Consider the following 26,294-nt stretch of genomic DNA (forward strand, 5'->3'; position numbering starts at 1 on the left):
CTGACTCTTGTAACTCAAAGTAAAGATTGAATTGCTTTTGCATGTTTTTCTGGAAATTAATTTCACTATCTCCATTAGTCAATGGTTTCTTTAATTACCTACATGTGTATTGAAACCATTGCTTTTGCATGGTCCCAAGTTTCAATAACTCACTGAACTATCCCTTTCTCACAGTTATGAAACAGTAGCATCCATTTTGGGGCCATCTAGCTCTACTGTAGCTGAAGTTTCTCACCAACCCAAGACCCTCTCCTCCTCTGTGGACCCAGAAGACAACTCTCCACTTTTCTCAGACAATGCTACCCTCATTCAGAAAATTGTTCCTTTAGAGGAGCCCCAGTTTGAGGGCATGGTTCAAACCAAATTTAGCATTGAACCTCCAACAAGTGCTGAGCCATACATGTGGAACTTGGCAGAAGATCGATCAGCATCCCCATCACCAACTACAGACAGTGACGATGGGTTTGTGGGAGTGGTGGGCCCAAACATTATGAGGAAATGGCCGCCACTAACAGAGGCAGATATCACTGAAATATCAAAGGAAGACCTTGAAGGACTAGAGGAAGAGGGGGCCTCCCTTGATCCATGGCGTGTAAAGGCGAGATCATTCACAGGGCAGGATTCAGTACAGAAATTAGTTTGTGTTGAAGGGTTGTTAGTAAGGAGGCAGGCTGAGACAGGACAGGGTGAGGTTAGAACAGTGTCAACTTCTGCTCTCCTGGATAAAGGGTGAGTGCCAGGGGACAACACCCCACTTAAAAGTGTTTGGTTGCACGGTGTGGAAATGTAAATGTTCCCAAATTTGTAGTCATAACATTGTCTCTTGTTCTGGTTATCAGTGCTTTCTACTCAGGAAATTGAGATAGACAAGTCTTTGTAACGGCCTTAAGAATCTGCTTTGTGATGTTTAATAGTATTGTTGTCTCACAGGTGTTGTAAACTAAGGATCTTTGTCTTTTTGTCCTTTATGTTATGCTGTGATGTTTTATGACAAAGTGCATGTATATAAAGTAAAGCAGAATGTTTGAAAACAAAGGATAATTTTGGGGTGTTATAATTGGTAACAAAATGTGGTTGCTATCTTGCTGGTCTGTTTCTCCTCCACAGACTAAGCTATGTAACAACTTTCACAAAGTTTTGATGTCATTTTACAGAATATGAGATTATAGGAGATTGGCTGCATGATATCATTTGAAAAGATTTTTGACACAATGAAGAATAGCAAATTCTGAAGCTTGTCCTTTTTTGTCCTTAAGCCCCCAACAAACAAGCACAGAGGAAATCTCTGCTACTACCCTACAAGCTACATCAAGTGGGTCTCTGGTAGATGACAGCTCTCATGAATATAGAGAGACAATCTTGGATAAACCCTCAGATGATCAGAAAATTACTCCAGTTGAACCACCAACAGACGTTGCTGTTCCTCAGCGAGGCAGAAAGCACAAGCGAGAAGTTCCTGAACCGAAACAGAAAGAGTGTGATGAAGAAAAAGACACTGCCCGGGTTGTTCCATTACGACCAATGAGGAGGAAGGATAGTCTAACACCAGACCGCAAACAAAAACCTGATGGTGTGTCTGTCAGGCTCCCTACTGAAGTTATTGCACTCCACTGTGCAAAGAAAAGAGACAGTAGTCTTCCTCCGGAGAGTCCACAGACATTTGATGTCAAAGATGATGCCACTGGTGAGATTCTTCCAACACAGCCAATCACTGACCTTGTCCCTCCTCGCAGAATTAAAAAAAGAGATGGTAGCATTCCTCCAGGTCTCCCTCAGAAAGTTGATGCCCAAGAAAGTGTTGCTGCTGAAGTATCCATGCAGGTGGTTCCCTCACGGCCTGTAAGGAAAAGAAATAATATTGTACCCCCAGAACAGTCACAGAGAGCTGACCATATACAGAGAGAGGAAAGTGAATCTGTGCAAATACCCACAGATCTTGTCCCTCCTCATCGTGTGAAAAGAAGAGATGGTAGTTTGCCACCTGAAGCGCCCCAGAAAACTGATGACGTTTCACCAAACTTGGAAGCCCCTCATAAATCTTTAAAGAGAAAGGGCAGCTTCACTAGAGAGACATCTGTTACAGTAACTGATGACCAACAGGATTTGAAAGCCCAAGCTGGTACTGCTCTGGGAACCTCTGACCTTGTTCCTCCTCGGCGGTCCAGGAGAAGCTCCAATGTCTCAGGCGCTCCCAAGCTTTTACAGAACATTGATGAACCCAGCCAAACAGCCACTGAACTGATCCCTCCACGGCCCGTAAGAAGAAAAGACAGTTTCACCATGCAGCACTCTGAGAAAACGAATGTTACTGGGAGTGGACCAGTAACAGACTCTGACTTTAATACATCTGTCCCAGCCCCTACTGAGGTGATTCCTCCCCTTGAATCAGAGGTAAATGACAGCATCCCACCAAAGCCAGAGCCAGAACCAGAGTTATTCACTGACTTTGGTGTTGGACAGACTATCCCTCTCTCGATCATCAGAAAGATAGCTCCTCCAAGACGTAGCAAGAAATTGCCTTCAAGCAAATCTGACAAAATTGGCAATGATGAGGGAATTACAGTAGAGAATTTGAATGCTGAAAACAAGGAATCTTTAGCTCCAGTCCAGATGGAGAACATGCTGATTGATTTTGTTGAGAAGGATAGAGAAGAGATAAAGCAGTCACACATAGCAGATGGCACATATGTTCAAGTGGTTGACATAGCATCTTCTCAGACATCAGAGGATACAAAACCAGAGGTAGAGACGAAGGACCAACCAGCATCTCTGCCTGTACCAATGCCTCGTGCAAGGAAACGTCTCAGTGGCTCCTTCCCAGATGACTTTACAACTGCAGAAGGAGCCTCTTGTGTTCAGTCACATGTTTCCAGGTCCAGACAAGCCTCCCATGGAGAAGAGGCCCTGCCAATCAGGCAGAGAGGGTGTTCACCTGTTGCCTCAACATCTGCAGGATTGATGACACTTCAACACAGCACAAGGAGCAGTAGCCTTCCCCCTCTACCTTCTGATGATCAACGCTCTACATCTGGGGAGGCAGTGGCCCCTGTGTGTCTGAGGAGAAGCAGACTTAACATTGAGAGCAAAGTTCAAGTAGAGGGCGGTGACAGTTCAGATCAGACACTTGGACCCTCAGGCTTACCTGTACCCAAACCAAGAGTAAAGAAACGTCTGAGTGGGTCATTCCCAGACGACTTTACACCTTCTAGCTCACCATCTCCCTGCTTGCCAGACACAGCAATTGAGACCATGGTTCATGAAACAGTCCAACAGAATGAACAATCAAGCTTGCCTGTGCCAATGCCTCGGCCCAAGAAACGCCTCAGTGCCACTTATTCAGATAGCACCCCACCTGCAGACACATTATTTCCCCTAGAAATTGAATCCTCTGAGAGTAAGCCAGAGGTTACACCTCCCACTGGTCAGGAAGCAAGGGAAGGCTCAACATCACTGGAATCAAGTATCATCTCAGAGGGAGGTTTTGTCACAATCCCTGGAGCAGATGATGTCACAGCAGAGTTGGAACAAGAAGTTCTAGCAGTACTAGCAGAAACAGACTTTCCTCGACCAGACTCTGTAGAAGATACCATCAATGAGAAGGCACTGGAGGAGAGCATTGAAGGCTGGACCTTTACAGATAAATCTGTTCTTACAGAGGACATTGAGAAAGCTACCGAGGCAGTGTCTGACCAGACTGACACTGAAATAGGATTGGAAGCAGAGCCTGACAAGACATTTGCTCCCACTGTCACACCTGCTCAGGATGACTGGCTGCATGTAGAGGGAGATAAAGACAGTGAACCCATGGAGATAAACTTGAGTAAAGAAATGGGGGTCGAAGAGGTGGACTTTGGATTTGTGTCTGTAGATGTAGCTGCTGGTGGTTTAGAGGAGGAGAGGTAAGATTAGTTGGTACATATACAAGGGGGGATAGACTCAAACTGAGATATGTGCATGTTTTGCATTATTCTCATAGACATTCTCATTTCCCTATAATTTCTAACATCATCTGTGTACCCAATTCCATTTGAAAAATTGTTTGGAAAACCACTCATCCATACCCAGTGTTTTGTTTTACATGATTGATAACATGATTTGCAAAGAAATTATAAGATTTAACAATCATTTTTCTGTGTTTTTGTTTGTCTTTCTAGGCAAAGGGAGGCAGCAGAAGAATCCTCAGGCCAGCCTGTCCCAGTGCCTCGGGGCAAGAAGCGCTTGAGTGGCTCTTATCCAGATGACAACGAATCACAAGTTGCTGGTGTCTGCTCAGCCAATCAGCCAACAACGCCTCAGAAAAGACCTGCAGATGCCCAGGAAATGGGTCAAGTTATGGCTGCCTCTCCTGAAGTATGTTATTAATGGTCTATTTTCAGCTTCTCAATCACTTAATATCAGCTCTAAGTCACTTGATAGTTCAGACGTGGTTTCTGTATTGTTTAAAATTAATGCTTTATTTTGAAATCATGCACCAATATTGTGTGTGTGTGTTCCAGAGCCTATTGGCCAGCCCAGTTCTCGTGACCTCCAGTCAGTCTCTACTGGAGTGGTGTCAGGAAGTCACACAGGGTCACAAGGGTTTGAGGATCACCAACTTCAGCACCTCCTGGAGGAACGGCCTGGCCTTCTGTGCCATCCTACATCACTTCTACCCAGAAAAGATGTGAGAACCAGTTGAATGGACAAATAATTGGATAAATATTACAGATAAAAAAAAATGTTTCCACTCTTGCTGCATATAGTGTTTTGTGTGTTTATTATATGATCTTTCTCTGTGTAGTGATTATGAGTTGCTGGACCCTTACAACATAAAGCGCAACAACAAAAAGGTGATTGATGATTGGCTATCTCATTATGACATTACCAACATTTCTAAATGAGCTTTTAATTGGTTAGCAATTGCTAATCTAATCCATCCACTGTATTTTTTCTATACCTTACAGGCCTTTGATGGCTTTGCTGAACTGGGCATCTCCAGGCTGATGGAGCCTTCAGACATGGTCTTGCTAGCTGTGCCTGACCGCCTCATTGTAATGACCTACCTCAACCAGATCCGCACCCACTTCATGGGCCAGGAGCTCAGTGTGCTTCATATAGAGAAGAACAGCAGCGAGTCCAGCTACGCGGTAGCAGCGGACAGGGAGAGCCAAGAGAGTGCTGACCCTGAGGCAGCTGTTCGCTATTGTGCCCAAAAGCTACAGGAGGAGGGTATTACTATTGAGACTAATGGGAGTGCAACCACAATGGACAAGGACGGCAACAGGGACACAAAAACCAACAGAGACATGGTTCCACCTCCCAGAACCAAACGGCTGCAGGGTGCTGGGGCAGGTGGAGCTCAAGCACCTGTAGCGCCACCAAGGACTCACTTCCTGTCCAAGACTGGATTCTCTCATGTCAAAGACGCTGATCTGGTCAAGAAGCGCAGGTCACAAAGGCGGAGTGGATCGCTAGATGAGGGAGAGTTATCAGTGGTATGATACCCTCTTTTTCCAATGTTTCTGTTTTCATTTCTCCCTTTAATTCTAATTAGCTTCTCTTTTTCCCCAATTATGTGATTTATGATTTTTTTTTCTTTGCAGGCTGTTGCAGGGCAGGAAGAAGGAGCAACTACCAGGAGGAAATCAGAAACAGGTTAGCAGTGGGGATTTTTTTTGCTTTCAGAGACAGAGATAGATAAGAGTTTCAGCGCACAAACTAGCCATATTCAACGTTTTGCTTTTGCTTTTGCTTGTCCCTATGGATGATGACATCATTTACTTTGATTGCAGTGATTCTTGTTCAAATTAAAGTAATTTGCTTATCAAGCACTCATAAACATTGTGTTGTGTCATTCCAGGACTTTGTTCAATGTTTATAGATGTGGTTTACTTAATTTCTGTGTTTGTCTTGCAGAGAGAAGAGAGGCTGTAGCTTCTGGTGAGGAGAGAGGACCAGAGGAGGGCCAGGTCAGTTGCAGTTATGATAATAAGCATTCATATTTTTTATGTTCCTCTGCCCCTGTCCTCAGATTATCCCATAGTTATACCAACGTTAAGTAAGACAAGTTCGTGTGTGTGTCTTTGTGTGCGTACGTGAATGCATCCAGGACCCCAGCCAGTATGTGCTGAGCGAGATGAATGCCCTGGAAGCAGAACAGAAGCATATTGATAACAGAGCGGATGTGGTGGAGAGGAAACTCAGACGACTGATGGAAACAAGTAAGAGGCAGAGGGATGACAGAATGAGAGAAATCACAGAAGAGAGAATATCAATACAGATTATGATTTCAGCCGATATAATGTAAGATAGTTGCTTGGAATATGCCGTTGTGGTTGTATCTGCCCTCTTAAGCTTACATATAGAGGTAGAGAAGTGTTTACTGAACTAATAATAAAAGTGTCAAATTCAAGGGTATCAGTTTACTAAATGCTAAGATATGGCAAAGTCCCTGCATTTAATGTCATTATTATTGGGTACAAATCTTGAACACTGCTTGTGGCATATAAAATCACTGAGATGCTCTTACAGCTCTTTTGTTTTTTTTATTAGACACAGCATTATGGGCTCTGGCATGTTTCCTATGGTCAGGGGGCCTGTCCTTGTATATGCAGAAAAGTTACTATTATCTTCTATTCCGTTCCTTTCTATATGGTTCTTTGCATATGTATATGGTGAAACATGGTTACGACTGTTTGTTTGGTGTCTTTTGATACATTTTGACACCCTGCTATGGGCTACATCTACCTTGGGAAAGAAAGAAACACCCTGATAACTGACAACCTGGTCATAATAATGTGAATTTCTCCTCCAGGCAGTGACAAGGTGGAAGAGGAGAGGTTGATCCAGGAGTGGTTCATGCTGGTCAACAAGAAGAACGCCTTGATCAGGAGGCAGGATCATCTGCAGCTACTGTAAGACATCAATAACACACACACTGCTGGATAATGAATTATACTCACTTCCAAAGTGTGAAGTTGCCTAGCGCAGCTTTTTAAGTGCCAAAACGTCTGCATCAATTTTTATTGGTTGCCCTCTCACCTTGGTCATCTTCAGAGCTTCAGTGGACATACAGTATTTGCCAACTAACACCAATTTGTTAAATAACATGCACCAAAATGGATGATAAACACCACAGTTATTCACACACTGTGGTGTTTATCATCCATTTCATTCAATGTTATTTGGTAAATCAGTGATGATTGAGTTGCAGTGAACAGTTCACATACACAATGAACAATTGCATAGAAAGAGAGCCTGTGATAATCAATCAATCAATCAAACTTTATTTATATAGCACCTTTCAAACAAATCAAATGCAATTTAAAGTGCTTTAGAAGTGATTGACAAAATGTAGGATGTTAAAAATGGATTTAGAGACTAATGCACACCAAAACAACCAAAACCTCCCAAAAAAGTTAACTGAATAAGACAACAATAAAAGATGGGTAGTTAAGATAATAAAAGATAAACAATAAAAGATAATACAAGCAATAAAAGAACATTAAAAATAAGATTATGAAATACTACACAGAAGAAATTAATTATAGTAAAACAGTAAAATGTTAATAAAATAAAATAGAATAAAATAAATAATAATGATCAACAATAATGATTATCATCAATAAGTGTTCTGACCATTCTTTAATGAATACATTTAAACTTTTACACAATAAAACAAGTGACTTGGTTCCTTCTTTTTATAACAACATATTCTTTTGGCTCTGTATCCAGATATTTGAAGCTTTAATTTTAGTGTATTTTCATCCTCCACCCAGTGAACTTACTGTACTTTGTGTGCATGGTCCCCCTAGTGCAGGGTGCCAAATATCTAGCATCTGAATTTGAATTCATCTTATTGTGCCCCTCTTCAGGATGTGGTGCAGTTCTGAAGTTACACCCACCATTTGCAACATTTCCCGTTTATTTCGCACCTGCTTGTGGCACTGAGAATCGACATTGTTGTGCTGCTTGTGTCTTGTATTGTTTCTTGCATGTTCTGAAGTCACTGCCTGTAGTTCCAGTTGTTATTAGGACTATGTTTAAACAAGTAAATACATTGCTTGTCACCTCATAGTTCTATTTATTATGATTAACAGTCGTACACACTTGCTGTTAGTCCATGGCAGAAATTAGGCAGGAAAGAAGTATGTGTACAGGTTATGGTTTTGTACAGTGTTCATTCTATAAACCACAAAGATCATGCAAGATAACCCTTTCTTCATAAATAACATCTTTTTATCTGTTCTGACTGACAGGCTAGAAGAGCAAGACTTGGAAAGAAAGTTTGAGCTGTTAAACAAGGAGCTGAGGGACATGATGGCGATAGATGGTAAGGCTTCACAACAACACCACAGTGCACAAAACAGTCAGTGTCAGATTGTGTGTGATATGCTTTCAGACACTGGTTGAACGCTCAGATTGGGGCAGTGTCATCAGCGCCACCCGTTTGGCTCTCAGCACAGCCTCAAACAAATGCTCTAAAGGTTATAAAATATTTAATGTGGTGGCCTCGGGCTCATAAACTCCTGTCGCAACTTGCTACATGGAATTAGGTCATCTGAGTGACACCCAAACAAGAACTCTGCAGCTTTTTTCTCATGCCAAGGGAAGTGTTTTTTTAAAAATATGTGTATGACTGCGAGCCTGAGTCAACTCTTTTACTTTCAGTGTGTGTGCGCATTTCCTTCTGTCGCTTTGTATGCAGGGGAGTATGGGTCGGCCCACCGGTTGGGGAAGTGATTTTTACCCCCTCCTAAATGGCGTCACCCACCCAAATAACTTAGCAAATGACCAACTGAGAAATTTATAAGTGTGGAAAGATACTTGTACATTCTGTGCTTTCATATAAAAATACATTTGGGAAGAAAAAAAGACATGTAGAAGTGAGAAGTAGATGATGTCAAGGGTGTGAGAGGCTCTGATTGCGTATATGTAGAGATCTCAAGTTTTCAACAGGCAAATTGTGTGTTTGTCACTGCTTAGACATTGCCTTTCATACCTTTACACTGTTTTGATGAGTTAACATAGCTGGCAAGCGCTAATTAGATAGCTTTAATTGAAAAAAACAACAACAAAAAAAAAACGACTTCAGAGCTGACCATCGACCCCAACGATGGATGCAACCATTCTATTCCTGATGTCTTTCAGATACAATTCAATTCAAATTACTTTCAGCAATAAATACATAAAAACAATAAATGCTTAAAAGCCACGTGGGTAGGGGTAGATGGGTAGGTGGGTGGGTAGGGAGGACATAGTGTTAGTGGGGGCCTTAGTGTCCGTTCAACAGTCTGATGGATGTTGGCACAAAGGTGGACATGGCTCGTTTGGATTTTAGGGGCAGGGAACGAAATCTCCTCCCTGAGGGTAACAAGTTATACTGGTTGTTGAGGTTGTGAGTGGGGTCGGATGCTATGAGTCTGCTTTTCCTGATGGCTTGTTTTTCAAATACGGCTGTGAGGGTGGTCTGGGATTCTCCAATGATCTTCCCACTCATTTTGATGGTCCTGTTGAGGGGGCATTGGTTCACCCCACTCAGGGAGCCAAACCATGTCAGGATGCTGAAGGTGAGGGTGGATTGGATGAAGCAGTTGTAAAATGATTGGAGAATTGACTTGTTAACTTGCAGCCGTTGTAGCTTGCGAAGGAAGAACAGATGTTGTTAGCATTTCTTGAAGATGCGGTCAGTGTTGCTTTTGAATGTGAGCCTGTGATCAATGATGGTGCCAAGGTATTTGTACTCTTCCACTCTCTCGATGGTCTGGCCATCTACTTGAAGAGCTGGAGGGCTGTAGATAGAAGCTGTAGATAAAAGCTGTAGTGAACTGGGAAGCTTTGAATGGCTGGAATCAGCTTCTCATCCAGGTGGGAAATAAAATTGCATTGGTAGGGAAAGAAGGAAGCAAGTAAATCTGACTGGCTTTTGATGCTCAATGACCGAAGAGTTCAGCCGTGACCGACTTTTCTTGGCTGACAAGTTCCCCTGGTCGCTCAACTCTAGAGGAAATGAATGACTTCCAGTGACTTGTTGATCATGTTGCTCATAATGTGGATGCATGGTAAGGCAGTAGGGATAACAGAGCCTCCTCCCTGTCTGTCTTGGCTGTAGTGAAACTGAACCGATGTCCAGAGAGTCGTACCATAAACACAGAGACGATGGCATTTGCTTTCTTGCATATGTCACTCCCGGTCATTTCCCCTCTGTTTTCTCCAAACTCTTCTCATCCTCCTCACCTCTCTTCCTTTGTCCCCTTCTGTTCCCTCTCTCCCTCATCCAGAGTGGCAGAAGACTCAGGCCCACAAACACAGAGAACAGCTGCTGCTCCAGGAGCTGGTGTCGCTGGTCAACCAGAGAGACGAACTGGTCCAGAACATGGACGCCAAGGAGAGAGGGTGAGTCAGCTGAAAAATTAAGGTCATTTCTAGAGAATGAATAAGGCTTTTTTGGTCAACTTTGAAGATAAAAATCCATATCAGTCGAAGCTTACCTTCAGTAACGGACTGACTTGATGCCCGCTGCCTCTAACTCTCCCTCCTTTCTCCTCTTCAGAGCCCTGGAGGAGGACGAGCGTCTGGAGCGAGGCCTGGAGCAGAGGAGGAGGAAGTACTCCACGCAGCAGAAGGAGAAGTGCGTGATGCAGTGATCCTCGTCCACCTCCGGGCCAAGAAACGCCGGTTTGGGGTCGGACTGAAAGTGGGTCCAGACCAAACCGAGGACACAGAATCCTGTCGCTCCTCTTTTCATCCGCTCTCTGATGGACAGTACCGTCTGTTGTCGAATCGGCGCTAAGAGGGTATTAGGGTTGGGTGATAGCGTACGTCTTCCTGTCAACCAGTTGTCAACATGTATACAGGGGCGTTTTTACATTTTGAATGATAGCAGTCAAGAAAAAACATGGAACCAGTATGAGCTGACAGTGCATTTCCAATAGGAAGCAGTAGCAAAAGGCACTGGGAAATGTTGGCTCTGTTTAGGCACTGAATTCATTTTAAATCAACAATTTTGTCCCTTGGTCTGCTTCCCCATTTGAGTGTCTTGCATTAGGCTACATTTTAAATGACCAAAGATGACAATGTCCATTTCCACAGATTCAACATATTTATCCAATCACCCAACCCTAGAGGGCATCCAACATTAAGGAATGTTCACCCACTTTGCTGAAAAGGCATCAAAGCCTCAAAGAAAGCTCCTTGGAGACTTTTTGGACTGTTTGCTTTGCAGTTTTTGTGTGTGTGTTGTTGTTTTTTTTTTAAAGTGACTTTTGTTACAGACTCTTATTGTGAATGTAAAGTGTGTTTGGTTGAAAGTGTGCTTGTGTGATTGTGAGATTTTGGTACCGATGCGACTTGCCAGCAACAGAAGAAACTAGGGTTCAACCAATATGGCTTTTCGAAGGCCGATACAGATACCAAGTGTTTTGGTTTAAAACTGCCGATAACTGATGTTTTGTGCCAATATTTTGTGCTGTATATTTAAATTTGACCATTTTCATGCAAAAAAAAAATCCCCCAAAATTACAGAGATTCTACGTTTCCCCCAGAACTTTATTGTTTGCAAGGTGGAAAAGCCTCTGAAACAACGTTAAAGTTCTCCATTGAATCCCATACTAACAAAATTGCTGTTCAGTAAAATCAGATCCTCACCTCCATCATATGGGCATTGGGCAACACTGACAGGCCAATATCCGATTTTTATTGAATGGCCAATATCGGCCCGATACATCGGCAAACTAATATATTGGTCTAACCCTAGATGAAACGACACCTTTTGAATATAATTTATCACCACAATTGCCTTACTATATGATGTGGTACAGTAGAAATCTACATTTTCAGCAGAAGGTTACTGAGTGGCTGTGCTCCAGTGCAAAGAGTTGACTTCAGCAATATGTTGTTTTACAGTTAAGTTTCATGGTTTATGTGCCATTTATAGTTGAGAAGTAAATGAGCGATGTGAGAAAGCCAAAGGACTCGGACACTAAGGACAGCATGATGACTCAAAATGTGTGTTGTTTGGTTCTTTTTTTTTTTTATCGAGGTTAAAGTACATGAGATTTGAAAAAAACGTGAACTGAGAAGTAAGAACTGACACTGAGTGTTTAAAAATGTGAAAATGTTTACATCGCATCACACCACCACGACCGCAGTGGTGCGAATGGGGTGAAAGGGAAAGGAAAGGAGTCTTAGTCACGAAACGGCATCAGAGTCTTCTAACTAACTTATTGAATTAATTTAAGGTTTTACTATTTATTCAAGATGTGTCAACTGGAGAACCGGCCACTCAGATGTGTCTTATTTCTTTTATGCATTTTTTAACCAAATTACAACAGCGTTTTCCTTCCACTTCTGTAGAAGACACGTTTCCTGGTGTGTACAGCAGTTTTTAACCCCTACGTAAACTGACAAGTTGACTCATTCTTATTTATGCTGATGATATAGCAATATTACGCTAAGACTCATTAATCTAGGGCTCTTGTTTAATGATTTTCTGTTCCACTGACAAGGAAAATGCTTCAAGATATCAAAATTTTAACCATTTGAACATGTTCCATGAATGATATCAACAGCAGTTATCTTGCTATTGCCTTCTGAAAAGATTATCACAGTTTCAATTATCCAACACCATATACTTCTTATATATGAGTCATTGTTACCACAGTGTTAAAAATTGCCAAAAGTGAAACAGACTGAGTGACAGACTGCTTCCCTCGCAACCAGGAATCAAGGGACATTTCCTCCTTGTCATCAAAAATGAAAAGCGATCTATTTTTATTTCAGTTTGGAGAAATTCTAGAGCAGAGAATGGCCTGAGTTCTTTCTTTTATTTTTGCGTGTAAAAGTTTGCAGTTGTTTTCCAGCCTCTTCGCTCCCATGATGCCATATTGCAGCGTTGACCCCCCAACCTGTGTGATTTTAAAAGATTAGTTAGTTGAAATTATTGCTTTTTGTTTTTTTGGTGTTCATTTGTTGTTGTCATGTTACATTTGCACTATTTGTAAACTTTGGAAAATACAAAGCTATTTTGGATGCCTTTAAACTTCTGAGTCTGGTTTTTTCCTTTCATTTGTCCTGTGTTTTTTTTTTTCGCTTTGGCATTCATATCAACATGTGAGGAAAAATGTCATGGCCGTAGATCCCACTGGCAAGGGAAGTCTGGGTGTTGCTTTAACCAGCCTGGAACACACACACACACACGCACACACACACACACATATATCCATCCACAAGTAGTTGAGATTAAGGTTCAACTGATATCAGTTTTTAAAGGCCGATGCCAATACTGATGTTTTTTGGAATGAAGCTGGCAATAGTTATTTTGTGCCAATATTCAATATCTTTAAATTTGACCATAATCATACCAAAAAATTCTAATTAAGTATTCAGTGTTTATGCCAGAATTGTATTCTTGTCAGGATAGAAAAGCCTCTGAAACAGCATTTAGACCATCATGGGACACTAAAACTAATAAGGGCTCCCCATAGACCAGTGATTCTCAACCTTTTTCATATCAAGGACCCTAATTTAGTCCACATTAGGGCCACGGACCCCCAGTCGATGAGATTTTGTCCCAAATCTGAGAATATTTTTTATTGTCAGATATGATTTTGTCCAGAACTCCATGACTGTCTGTGTTGTAGGTAGAGCGATAACAGTGAAGCTATGGTCAGAACAGTCTTTCTTCTACATTCTCTAACTGTGTTCTTGTAAATGAAATAATGGTGAAGTTTAATAATTCATCAGTTTGCTGGGGACCCCCTGGAACCTCCTCAAGGACCCCTGGTGGTCCCTGGACCCCACGTTGAGAACCACTGCCATAGACAAACAGTGTAGTATTGATCAATTCTACAATACATATATAATCAATCTAACTGCATCATATCTATCATATCAGATTGGACCAGATCTGATTTTCTAATCAATCAATAGGTTGGTTATATGTGCCACATGTGTGACAGGCCTAATCTCCCATAGGGGCTTTATTTGGAAAAACCAGTGCTGTGATTGTGTTCCAGTTTTCTGGGAGTAGGACTGACTCACAATAATCAGATGTGTCCTTTCAGAGGAATGTTGTTTAGATTGGGTGCTGGATCATGGGGTAATGTGTTTTCCTGTTATAAAGGAAAAGAGATCGTATCAGAAACTATACTCATATTGTTCCTAGCTATACCCATATTGTTTCTCGAAAGCCGGTCCAAGCTGGTAACGCTTTCACATTTCACTTCCTCAAAATTCACCGTGTGAATTACCTGCCGCTGAAAATGTATTTGTGAGGACGGGATCATCGTGAGCGGGGTCAGATGTCGTGTCAGACCAGCTTTGCGGTTTTCAGAAAAACCAAATGGAATTAATGAGTTTGCTGCCAAGTTCCTGTAAACTATGAATAGTGAGTCAGCCGGTTCCAACATCTTGAAAACAGAGTAACATCTTGAGAACAGGTTGGTGGCTTTAAAGGAAAAGTCCACTCTCAGATCCTCTTTCAGTGCGTTCCAGGAGTAATTTTGTGTTGAAATGCTGTTATTTACTTTATTGGTGAACCTACTTTCCCTCAACCTGCCTCGTCTAGCTGTTTTTTAGGGTGGATTTTTCCTTTGACCCATGGATACAAATGCTTGGTTAACACAAGAAAACAAGGAAGAGCTTCTTTCACACCCTTGGTTTCACCACCTATAGGCTTGGTTTCACAAAGTGGAAACCAAGCCTATATAAACTACCCACACTTGACCTTCCCTTTACCCCTGCTATACAAAACACACTGATCAATACTGTAATTCAAACAAAATACAAAAAATGAATGTTTTATATGATTGGAAAGCTCTTTTAAGCTCCATCTGATCAAATGGTCAACACATTTGTGATAAGAGGCAAAATGAAAATAAAGGGGAAAATCCGAAACACAGTGAAAACCCGAAAGATTTGGTGCAAAAAGGGCGTTAATTGCACTCCGTAGCTTTTTGTAGCATTTCATTTTTCTGAATCTTAATCGAAAAGTATGAATGGTTATGTTTTGAATAAAAAAAGATGCAATCATTTTAAGTTTTTGCATTTGCTCTGCTAACACATTCAGAAAAAATAAAAAGTAGATAAAAGTCTTAAGATATCGGATAACTTCAATAATATTCCCTAGTGTGCTTTATGGTTATATTCTATCAGTCATTTGGTCAAAGTATTGTGTCACCAGTGGTGGAAGAAGTACTCAGATCTTTTACTTCAGTAAAAGTAGAAATACCACAGTATAAAAATACTCTGTTACAAGTAAAGGTCCTGCATTCAAAATGTTACTTAAGTAAAAGTACAAAAGTATTAGCATCAAAATGTACTTAAAGCAACAAAAGTAAAAGCACTCATTATGCAGAATGGCCCACTTCAGAATAATACAGTATATATTATATTATTGAATTATAATTATTGATGCATTAATGTGTAAGCATCACTTTAATGTTGCAGCTGGAAAAGGTGGGGCTGATTTCCACTACTTTATATACTGCTGGGTATCTTACAGTAATCTATAATAATACATCACAATTTATTAGTTGATTATATTTTGTATTAATAATCTGAATCTGCAAAGTAACTAGTAACTTAATTTATCAAATAAAGGTAGTGGAGTAGAACGTACAATATTTCCCTCTGAAATGTAGTGGAGTAGAAGTATAAAGTAGCATAAAATGGTAATACTCAAGTAAAGTACAAGTACCTCAAAATTGTACTTAAGTACAGTATTCGAGTAAATGTACTTAGTTACTTTCCACATCTGAGTGTAACCTCTTTTTCAAATAGCGGCTATCTAATCTTCCTTTTTAAAAATAGATGGAAGAAGAAAAGCAGAAATGGATGTGGGAAGAAGACTTGTACATTTCTGTGTCAAGGTGGAAAGAAGAAGTGAGAAGTATTGGCCAATCCTGGACTCTTGTGACTATGCAGTAGATCACTTAGACAGAAATCCCACCCAATGTTCAGCTGTGCATGTCAAACTCATCCCAGTAGAAGTAGAATTGCTTTGTTATTTATTTGACTGAAAAGCCTTCAGCTGAATTTTTTTTACAATAATTTGTTCATTTGCAACATTGTGGCATCCTTTTAAAAATATAAATTCTACTCACACATAGCTTGAGGAGAATAATTAGATGATAAATTGATGAAGGCATAATCCAAATGTAATCCGCTGTAATCAAAAAATCATTATCCCCACTGCCAAAATCAAAACACAGGATGTTTTCATACTCAAATTGACTTGTAATGAGAATTTTTAAGTAGTGGTTAAATTATTTAAATTTTAATTAAATAAATGAATGTAATTATTGTAATGCCATGAAAAAGGAAAGGAAAAAAAAAATCTTAAAATATTCCTAGGGACTATAGGATGTGTCTCTGGTACTCAATTTTGAGTTCATAGCTTTATGGTATTTTGCATATGCATAATATATAAAGTTTATAGTATTTCTGTGGTAGCTACAGTATAGTATAAATTTGTTATTATATTATTTTATTATTATAGTTCTTTTTCGTAAGGGAAACATGAAGCTGTTGGGCTTTGCAAAGGTTGCATTAACTTGAAGTGAAGTTTAATCAAAGTTTATCAAAGTCGCCCCTTTTTTATTATTTTATAAAAATTTGAATTACATCTACATTATATATTTATTTATTAATTATTATTATTATTATTGTTATTAGTAGTAGTAGTAGTAGCAGTAGAAGCAGTAGTGGTAGGGGAGGGCGGGGCTAGTTGTCACGTGGGTAAGTTGTCTCAGTGGCTTTATTTCTGAAACTAGATATTTTACAGCCAAAAGTCCAATTACAAAATGTTTTACTTTCTTAATAAGAGGTTACCTATGTTGAATACAACAGTCTAAGTCAAAACACTATAACATAAAAGCAATTTGTATACCTTAAAGTAAATAATGAAAATCTTTCTTCTACTAATTTTTTTCTTGTAAAGGAATCAAAGTAATAAAAGCAAGGGTCAGCTATAACCTGATAATAAATTTGAATGGTTTAGTGAAGCTTTGTGCTCAGGGGCATGTTGTCATATCTATTCAATCCTTCCTTTTTTAATAAGAAATAGCTTTACATTCATTCTTTTCTGAATAAATGATTTTGGTACTTTGGTACAAACCTTTGGCTTGTGTAGCAGCTGGTCCCTCTGCTGCCCCAGACTCATACTCATACAGTCACAGAGGCAGATTACTATTATTACTGTTTTCTAGTGACTAAGAAGCCATTTTACATAATAAAACATCACATTAAATGTATTGCATGTACATTAATATATCATACTGTTAGAAATTGTAGCAGAATTTATGTTTTGGGTGTGACAACATGTCCTGACATGCGGTAGGTTGTCACAAGTTGTCAAGTGGTATTTCATCAGTAATAACTTTTTCTTCCAGTAAATTATTCAAAATGTAAAAATGCCATTTTTTAGAGGAGACCTTAATCTAGCTAGAAAAATATATATCGTATCTCAGTAGTAAAGCACAACTGAGAAATACATCAATGAGTAAAAAGTGTGACAACATGCTTTGCTCTCCCCTAGTAGTAGTAGTAACAGTATCAGTAGTAGTAGTAGTAGCAGCAGTAGCAGTAGGCTAGTAGTAGTAATAGTATTAGTAGCAATAGTAGCAGTGGTAGTAGTAGTAGTAGTAGTAGTAGTAGCAGTAGCAATAACAGTAGCAGTAATAGTAGTAGCAGTAAGTGCAGTGGTAGCAGCAGTTGTAGTAGTAGCAGTAATAGTAGAAGTAAAAGCAGTAGCATTAGTAGTAGTAGTAGTAGTAGTAGTAGTAGTAAAAGCAGTAGTAATAGCAGTGGTAGCAGTAGTCTAGTAGCAGTATTATAAACACAGTAACTCAGCTGGTCCAAAGGGAGTGGGTGTGGCCTCTGGAGGAGGAGTGTACTGAAGTTCTGCAGTTTAATTATCAGAGGCGACATTCCTCTTGGGCAAATCATAAGAAGAAGTAAACACAGGCTGCATGCTGTCTTCAGCCTGCCTTAACCTCTGAGGAGCCTACAGTCAGCCTCAGGTCATGACTGGGAACACAATGTGAGAACAGTGGACTACGATATGGACTTCTAGCAACTTGAGAACATGGGAGTTGCCTGCATTAGTACAATGTGGCCTGTTTGTCCCACTACTATCCTATTGTGGATGTGGATCTGGTTAGTCGGCTGCATTGTGCAATCTCCAGCAGAGGAGGGTGAGTGTTCAGGGTGTTTCACATTCAGAATATGTTTCTAACAAGTGTTAGATATAAAAAACAACAACAACAACAACAAAACAAAACAAGTTGCCCGGCATATTCTTATCTTAAAATTTTATGACTTTTTTATGAATTTTTTTATGATGAGCTGTTCATGTGATGGCAATATCAGATGTTTATACTGTCAATAAGATATAGGACAGTGGTTTTCAAAGTGCCGTCCGTTTTTTCCAAGAAGTTACACATGAAAGGAAAAAGTCCAATATGACTCAAGAGAAAAAAAAGTGTTGACTTTCTTTACTCTTTCCTCCGTACAGTGGAGCTTTTCCATTCTGTCAAACAGACCAAACTGAAATGGACATCTGAACCACGGAAAGATGTAAGTGGGGTCGCAGAACCAGTGTGTGATTATAACACTTGTGGCATCTGATAGTGTAATAACTGCCAGATAATGTAATAACTTGTCAAAATGTAATAGAAAGCCCCCCCTAAATTAAAACCTGTTAATGTAATAAATTGCTAGATAAGGTACTATAATGACATCTTCAGACTGATAGTGTTATAATTTGTAATATATAATTTTTTACACAGATCTTATTACATTAACAACTTTTATAACATTTTCAACCCATTTAGAGGAACATTTTACTACAATATGAACAATTATAGGGTTCGACCAATATGCATTTTTGAAGGCTAATGCTGATATTTCCGTATTGAAGCTGCTGATTTTGTGCTGATATTCAGTATCTTTAAATTTGCCCATTTTTTTTATATCAAGGCAATTCCAAGTATTCAGTGTTTGCCCCAGAATTGTATTCTTGTCCAGGTGGAAAAGCCTCTGAAACAGCATTTAGACCATCATGGGACACTAAAACTCTCCACTGAAACCCAGACTGATGAAATTATTTTTAGGGTTAGCAGCTCTTCTAGGCAGAGTGACCCACCACACCTATTCAACGGGAGAGAAACTCTTGGATACTGATTCATTTACAAAAACAGTATTGAACAATTCAATGAATAATAAAAAAATGAAAATAAAAGCAGGTTTTCCAGACTGTTTTATCAGAGGTGGACGACACAGACTGGCTAATATTTCACATTTAAGCCCAATATCGGCCCAATATATCAGTCCAACTCATATATTGGTCTAACCCTAATTATTATTATGCGGAAGTTCTTGCTTTATCAGCTGCAAGCCTTGACAAAAATAACAAAAATACGCTCTTATCTTCCATGGGGTTGCTTTTGTGTTGGAGGCTATTTTCTATCCTGCAGATTTTTAGTGATTTGTTTCTGCATTTTTTACTCTCACCACAGTGGGCTGAAGTTAATATGATCCTGGGCTCTGAGACTGCAGTACCCGTCTACCAGGCTTGTACAGACAGCAGCAGACGCAGAACTCTTCTAAGCCAGTGGTTCGAGCGTAAAGGCGCCCACCAACTGCTGCTGGACATTGTATTTACCCATGAAGAGGAGCCGTCCAGTGTGCCAGTACCACTCCAGGTTCACCTGTTAGACTCAGACACGCCACTCACCAGGTTTCGAAATGGCTTGCACGTTCTTGAACTACAAACCTCCATGCCTTTCCCTGTTACAGTCAGGCTGCAACAAACATCCAGCTATCTGAACCGTAGTCTGGGTCTAAACCTGGGCTCAGTCATCCAGAGGGGCTTCCATCTAGGTTTGTCCTACTCAGGGACTTGTGTGCTGGTAGCCTCTATCAGACTGTACTATAGGAGGTGCCCCGATTTTGTGGGTGACCTGGCCAGGTTCGAGGGGGCCGCGGCCGGGTCGGGGCCCCAGACCGGCTCCTGTGTGCGGGGGGCCGTGGAGGTTTCTCAGCCTGTTAGGGACTGCCATGCGGACGGAGTATGGGGTCCACTGCAGGGTGCGTGTGTCTGCGGACCCGGGCATCAAAGTGTGGATGGTACCTGTCAAGGTATGGAAATGAGATGATTATTCACTTATTTCATATTTTTCATGCATTTCATATGTCTGATTTGCACTTCTGTGTGTTTCTGTATGTTTTCAATATGACATATGACAATATGACATGGAATGTGACATATCACATTTTCTGTAGATATGGTAGCTCCATCTAGAGTCCTTATAAACTGAACAGCTAGTCATACACATATGCAAATCTCCACATTCTGTACATATATTATCTACATGCGTAAACTGAATATTTGATAAGGGGAATAGTTTTTACAGCACATCTATGCACACCTAGAAACTTTCTGTACATAATGTTTGGTCTACTGTAGGCCTGCTCATGTATGGGGTGCCAAATGTGACAAAAAATATATATATTTTCAGGTGCAATTTTTGCATTATTTGAGCTAAATATCAGAAATTATCTCACATTTAAGCCAAAATGAATTCATTTTCTCAGCTTTATTAGTTTTCTCAATTTACTTAAATATGATGCTATGATATTGCAAAATACAATATTTGCTAAATGTCCGTAGTAAATGTAGAACATTTTTTCACACATTTGTTAAATGTTGAAAAAAATCAAACATTTATTAAATGTGGAAAATCTTTTCACACATTTGTTAAACACTGGAATAAACAAACAAACATTAGAATATTTCCATATGTTTAATAAATGTTGAAATGGTTCAGACATTCTATGGTTCACATACTCTATTTTGCTATAATATATTTAACATTTAAGTATCATATTTAAGATCATTAAAGTTTAATCTTATGAAATTTTGTGAAATGAGCTTGATGTAATAAATGCAAATAATATACTGTGTGCATGAAAAGTGAGATAAATATGTTTCCCCACCTGTAAAGGATTACATGTGAATTCCTGTCTGCATCTTGCCATTTATAGTATTGCACACTACGATTGCACCTAGGTGCCCAGAGCATGTACTGCTTTTGTTTTAGCTAGCTTGTTCTTTGTTTTAACAAATCTGTCCCTAAGGATTATTCAGTTTCTGGTGCTTTTGGTATGATTAACCCTAACCCTAAACGTAACCATAACCTTAACTACAGTTGTTTTACTTGCCTAGCCTTAAACGTTAGCTTGCCTTGACAAACAATGAAAATGGATCATGCTTATTTCACAAGACTATCACTGAGAAGATTGCCAGGCTCTACCCTGCATTGTGTGCTACCTGGTCAGATTTGGCCTGAAATCTGATGGATTGCTTTATGGCACAAAACAGGAACTGTTTTTCTTTGGCAGTAATCGACAACTTTATTCCAGTTCCTCTATTTTACATAGTTTTAACTTGGCGTTACCTTACCTGGTCTGAATTTGTATTGGCTGTTACCAAGGCATTTATTGGTCCTTATCCTTATTTTACTTCTTCAAAACAAATGGAGGGGTAGGGGTGACAGGAAGCAACAGGATTTATGGGAAATGTGGTCTCAATTTCGACCAACACTAGCACTAACAACACTGGTGTGAGATAGAAGCTATCAGCCGTCTCCACCATGGTCTCATTTGTTTACAGTAATTGAACCAAGGTATCACAATTTTCCCAGCCTGTAGGACGGGCTACTACAAACCAGCCAATGAGAGTGGAGGATGCCAGCTGTGCCCACCCAATAGCAGGACAGACAGGGAGGGATCGGAGAGGTGTGACTGTCTACAGGAGTACGCCCGCCTGCCCACTGAACCGTATAACCTGGGCTGCACCAGTAAGAAACACTGACTGGGTTTACTGGAAATAATCAATCATGTGTCATCTTATATGTGATTATTGGGGTTAGACCAATATATGTGGCGCATATTGGCCTTTCATTAAAAATCATGTGGTCCAGTCAGTGTCATCCAACTCTGATATGATGCAGTTTGATTACATACAGTATTTATTGTAGAATTGATCAACACTGGTTGTCTATGGGAAGACTTTAACCTGAATTGAATTAATGAGACATTTTGATTTGATTCCACACAAAATTTTATATGCATGAATCTGCGCATTTAATGTGTACATTATTGTTGTCATTATAAATATTGTTATGGGTTTCAATAGAGAGTTTAAGTGTCACATTGTCTAAATGCTGTTTCAGAGGCTTTTCCACCTGCTACTGAATACTACATTTTTTGTAGGAATTAAAGATATTGAATATAGGTAAAAAAACAAAAAAAAACAAAAACAAATATCAGTCTTCAAAACCCCATATTGGTTGAACCCTCATGATTAGTCAATGGAATGTAGTCCATTGGTGAGTTTTCTATTTTGTAGAACTAGTTTATCTGGAATGCCAACCCCAAAATGAGTTTGCAGTCTATGACTATGCTGAATTATATCTTCATCACTTTTAATCTTTTCGAGGCTAATATTGATACCAATATTTCTTATTTGGTACTGAAGCTGCCAATAACTGATATTTTTGTGTTATTCAATTTAATATCTTTAAACGTGGCCATATTTATGCCCAAAAAATACAAAATTATATTGGTTTATGAAGGCCAATACCAATATTTTTGCATTGAAGCTGATAAAAGCATTTATTCTGTGCCAATATTCAGTATTTTAAAAATTTTAAAAATGTCAAATGTCTGAATTTTATTCTTCAGGATGGGAAAGCCTATGAAACAGATTTTAGACCAGCATGGACACTAAAACTCTCTAATGACATTCTTTTAGGGGGTTAGCATCGCTTTAAGGCAGAGTGAGACAGGTTTCATGTCATGTTTTGCAGACTTTTTCTGTAGCTGTGGTCAGGGAGGAACCTCCATCATATCAGTGGAAGCAACTGACTGGCTGATATCTGATATTTAATAACAGGCCATATCAGCCTCATATATCAGTCTAACCCTACTCACTGCCTCCATGTCCCGTCCTCCACAGAGCCGCCCTCTGCCCCTGTGAATGCATCAGCCCATCGGCATAATGACTCCATGCTGATCCTCCTGTGGGATCCTCCTCTTGACCGGGGAGGCAGAGAGGAGGTGATGTACAGCGTCCAGTGTTTGGAGAATGAAGGAGAGGCCGGTGCTCCGTGGAAGCCATGTGGGGGGGATGTGGTTTTTCTGCCGGCCTCAGCAGGACTGACCAACACAACGGTCAGCATCGCAGGACTAAACCCTCACTATCAGCACCGACTCTCTATCCAGGCCTGGAATGCTATATCCGTCCACCAGGGGGCGTCAACTGCATCTGCCACCGTAACCATCCATAGATGTACGTAAGTCTGACTGGATGATTTCAACACATTAGCTAGACCAGCCTGGTCTTCAAATGCAAATAAATGCTCCGTACACAAAATTTACATTTACATTCAACTAAAATATATCAGGTTCATATATCAGCTGTTTTTCTTGTTTAAACATGACCAAAACCTTAATCTAACCGTAACAAAATTGTTTTACTTGCTTAAACCAGTGGTTCTCAACGTGGGGTCCGGGGACCACCAGGGGTCCTTGAGGGGGTTCCAGGGGGTCCCCAGCAAACTGATGAAGTGTTAAACTTCATTTACAAGAAGTTAACACAATTAGAGAATGTAGAACAATGACTGTTTTGATCATAGTTATCTCTCTACAATACAGATGGAATTCTGGACAAAATCATATCTAACAATAAAAATGTTGTCAGATTTGGGTTCAAGAGACAAAATCTCATCAAATAGGGGTCCGTGGCTCTAATGTGGACTAAACTAGGGGTCCTTGATATGAAAGAGGTTGAGAATCAGTGGCCTAAACTTAACCATAACCTTAACCAAAGTTGTTTTACTTGCCTCAACTTATCTTATCGGAAGAAGCGAAAGAACCGGATGACGTCTCATTGCGAAAACCTGGCTGCGTTCTCGTGTTTAACTCGTTGGAACGCCCACGTTGAAAATACTTTTTAGCCATGAATTTGAAATCAGACTCAAAAACTCAAATTCAAATCAAATGGACTTGCTAAACTGATAGCTAGCTAGCTAGCTTACTGCTAGCTTACTGAATGGTTTTTCCCAGTGGGCAGTTTGTATTTATGGTAAATCCAACATGACGTAAAAGGGGCACTAACCGTTAGCTAACCTTTTCATGTGACAAACTAATTCATGCTGTTGTCACATCCAGTTCGTGGTACAGGAAAGTAATCTTCACAAAATTTTGCAAGACTGTTAACTCGTCATGTGGAATGAGGATGTCCTTTGCTCATCTAGCATGACCATGACTCATATCTCACTCACACTGTCTGTGCTAACCTCTTTTCCTCAGACGTGTCAATTCACCAAACCCTAAAGTCCCTAAATCTAATACCATTTCTCACCAAAAACTTCCAAACCTGCTCACATAAACTGAGGAGAAAGCTTTGGGGAACATTGGTGCTGCTGAATGCTTTTTTAGATATGGCTTCTAAATTTCTGGTGGTTTTTGCTTGATCTTTACTCTCCAATATAATGACAAAAACTACAAGATCAAATTTGGATTCACTTAGGCTGAAGTATTGAGTACCCAATAGACACCCATGCTTTTCTAAAGGAAATGGATTATCAAAATTGCTGGTAATCTGTAAACTACATGACAATGCTTGCACTGAGAATCTACTTGTGTGTATGTGTGTGTGTTTTTCTGTGTCTTACAGGGAAATTTCCTGTGATAATCACCGCCGCCCCGGTCCCGAACATCTCAGACCCTGAAATAACGCCGTCTCCGCAGAAACACGGCGGCTTCTCCACATGGCTGACAGCTGTTGTTGCATTCGGAAGCCTTCTCCTCCTGGTGGTGATCCCCATTACTTTGTGCGCTCTGCGCCGCAACTACACCAAACTCAGGTAAATGAGTTTGTTTCTTTAATTCTTTGGTCTACTCATGGTTTCTGTTGGCGTCAGGACTGTTTCTTTGTTGTTGTGATTAGTTAGTACATATCCCACTTTTAAGACCCATCTCAAAAAATGGCTCAAGGCAGACCAGAACTGTGATCACTTTTAACCTGACATGTTGTACAATATATTTTGTCTTTTTCTACTTGTGTATTTGTATATTTGTATTTTGTCACTTGTAATGTTCTTGTTGTTGTTACCTGCCTAGGGACTACGGATGTAAATTAGCATTTTTGCTAACTCCGGCATGTTTACATCTTGTATCTTTATACTGATGTTTATTAACATGCTCTGTCCCTATCAAATAAACAAACAAACAAACAAATAAATAAATAAATAAATAAGTTAGTAAAAATTACAACTTTTATTTGTGTGGCCATTTCCAAGGATGTGGTGGAGGGAAACCCAACTAACAGAGGTTTACTTACCTCTTTTTTTTGACTGACATAAATGTTTATGCCCTAAATTCATAGTATACATCATGGTAAGGAGTATCAAACTGATGTGTTTTGATAGAAAAAAAGCATAAATTAAATCTGTGAGTCCTGGTGCTAAGCGCTCAGTGCTGTGGTGCTTTTGCACTGCAAAATGCTAAATGCATCATCAACATCCAATTTCATATAATATATGAAATTATTTATAAATAAATATATATAAATATTAAATATATTTCAATATCATCCGATTTATTTTTGTTTATATTAGTGGTCGTTTGCCTTATGATGATCACCAACTGGAGGTCATAGTTCACCCTCCTTGTTTATTCACCACTTGATCACTGGCCATTATAAAATTATGTTAGTTATTATGAGCCATAGTTTTGACATAAGGTGACAGAGAAAAAAAAAACTTTTTTATTGCATTTTTTTAAATTTTCATTGATGATTTTATTGACAATGACTTGAAAGGTATTATTTTCATACAGGTCCGACCAGGACTTAGAGCTCTTGCCGATGAACCCTGGACTTGCCTACCGGCGTCCTGAGGAGCTGGACCCTGAACCCCAGCAGGACAACAGTAAGTGTCACATTGCCAGTGTTGGGCTCGCTACTCCAAAAAGTAATAGATTACTCATTCCTCATTACTTTTTATTTCTTTACATGTCACTATGAGAGCAGTGAGGAAATCAACCAGCGTTGATGTCAACAAACAGCGTTCTCGTCGTCCTTTCACTGGATAAAAGCAAATAAGTGGATACTTCCATCCAGAGAAAGAATTTGTCATCAAAGTTCAAACGTGGGCTCGTCAAAAAAAAAAGTTATATGGTTCTTCATCTGGAGGCTTAAATTATAAGATTGAATTGATCAACAACCTTATCAACCCCCTGCAGATATA

The 26,294-nt window shown here is 39.8% G+C and overlaps 2 protein-coding genes across 2 annotated transcripts; both read left to right on the top strand.

The window, feature by feature from the left end:
• Window positions 1–202: 202 nt before the first annotated feature.
• On the top strand, window positions 203–10,749 carry LOC139667686 (EH domain-binding protein 1-like protein 1). Its single transcript, XM_071547175.1, has 13 exons — window positions 203–729; window positions 1,257–3,899; window positions 4,155–4,350; window positions 4,497–4,663; window positions 4,781–4,829; window positions 4,944–5,474; window positions 5,583–5,634; window positions 5,896–5,948; window positions 6,089–6,200; window positions 6,794–6,893; window positions 8,238–8,311; window positions 10,260–10,374; window positions 10,532–10,749. The coding sequence occupies exons 1-13, from the start codon at window positions 350–352 to the stop codon at window positions 10,623–10,625; spliced, it is 4,566 nt and encodes a 1,521-aa protein (XP_071403276.1). The 5' UTR covers window positions 203–349; the 3' UTR covers window positions 10,626–10,749.
• A 7,176-nt stretch (window positions 10,750–17,925) lies between these two features.
• On the top strand, window positions 17,926–25,976 carry LOC139667684 (ephrin type-A receptor 5-like; the record flags this gene model as incomplete). The annotated part of the gene is made up of 7 exons (XM_071547174.1): window positions 17,926–18,173; window positions 18,494–18,555; window positions 19,497–20,118; window positions 21,684–21,839; window positions 23,000–23,332; window positions 24,722–24,911; window positions 25,885–25,976. Coding segments are annotated over exons 1-7 (1,564 nt in total), but the record flags the coding sequence as incomplete, so codon positions are not given.
• Between the last annotated feature and the right edge of the window lie 318 nt (window positions 25,977–26,294).

This window comes from Centroberyx affinis, unplaced genomic scaffold (genome assembly GCF_046629955.1).
Source record: "Centroberyx affinis isolate AG114_WGS23_722 - 3 ecotype Tasmania unplaced genomic scaffold, CSIRO-AGI_Caff_v1 ptg005697l_1, whole genome shotgun sequence".
Lineage (NCBI taxonomy): Eukaryota > Metazoa > Chordata > Actinopteri > Beryciformes > Berycidae > Centroberyx > Centroberyx affinis.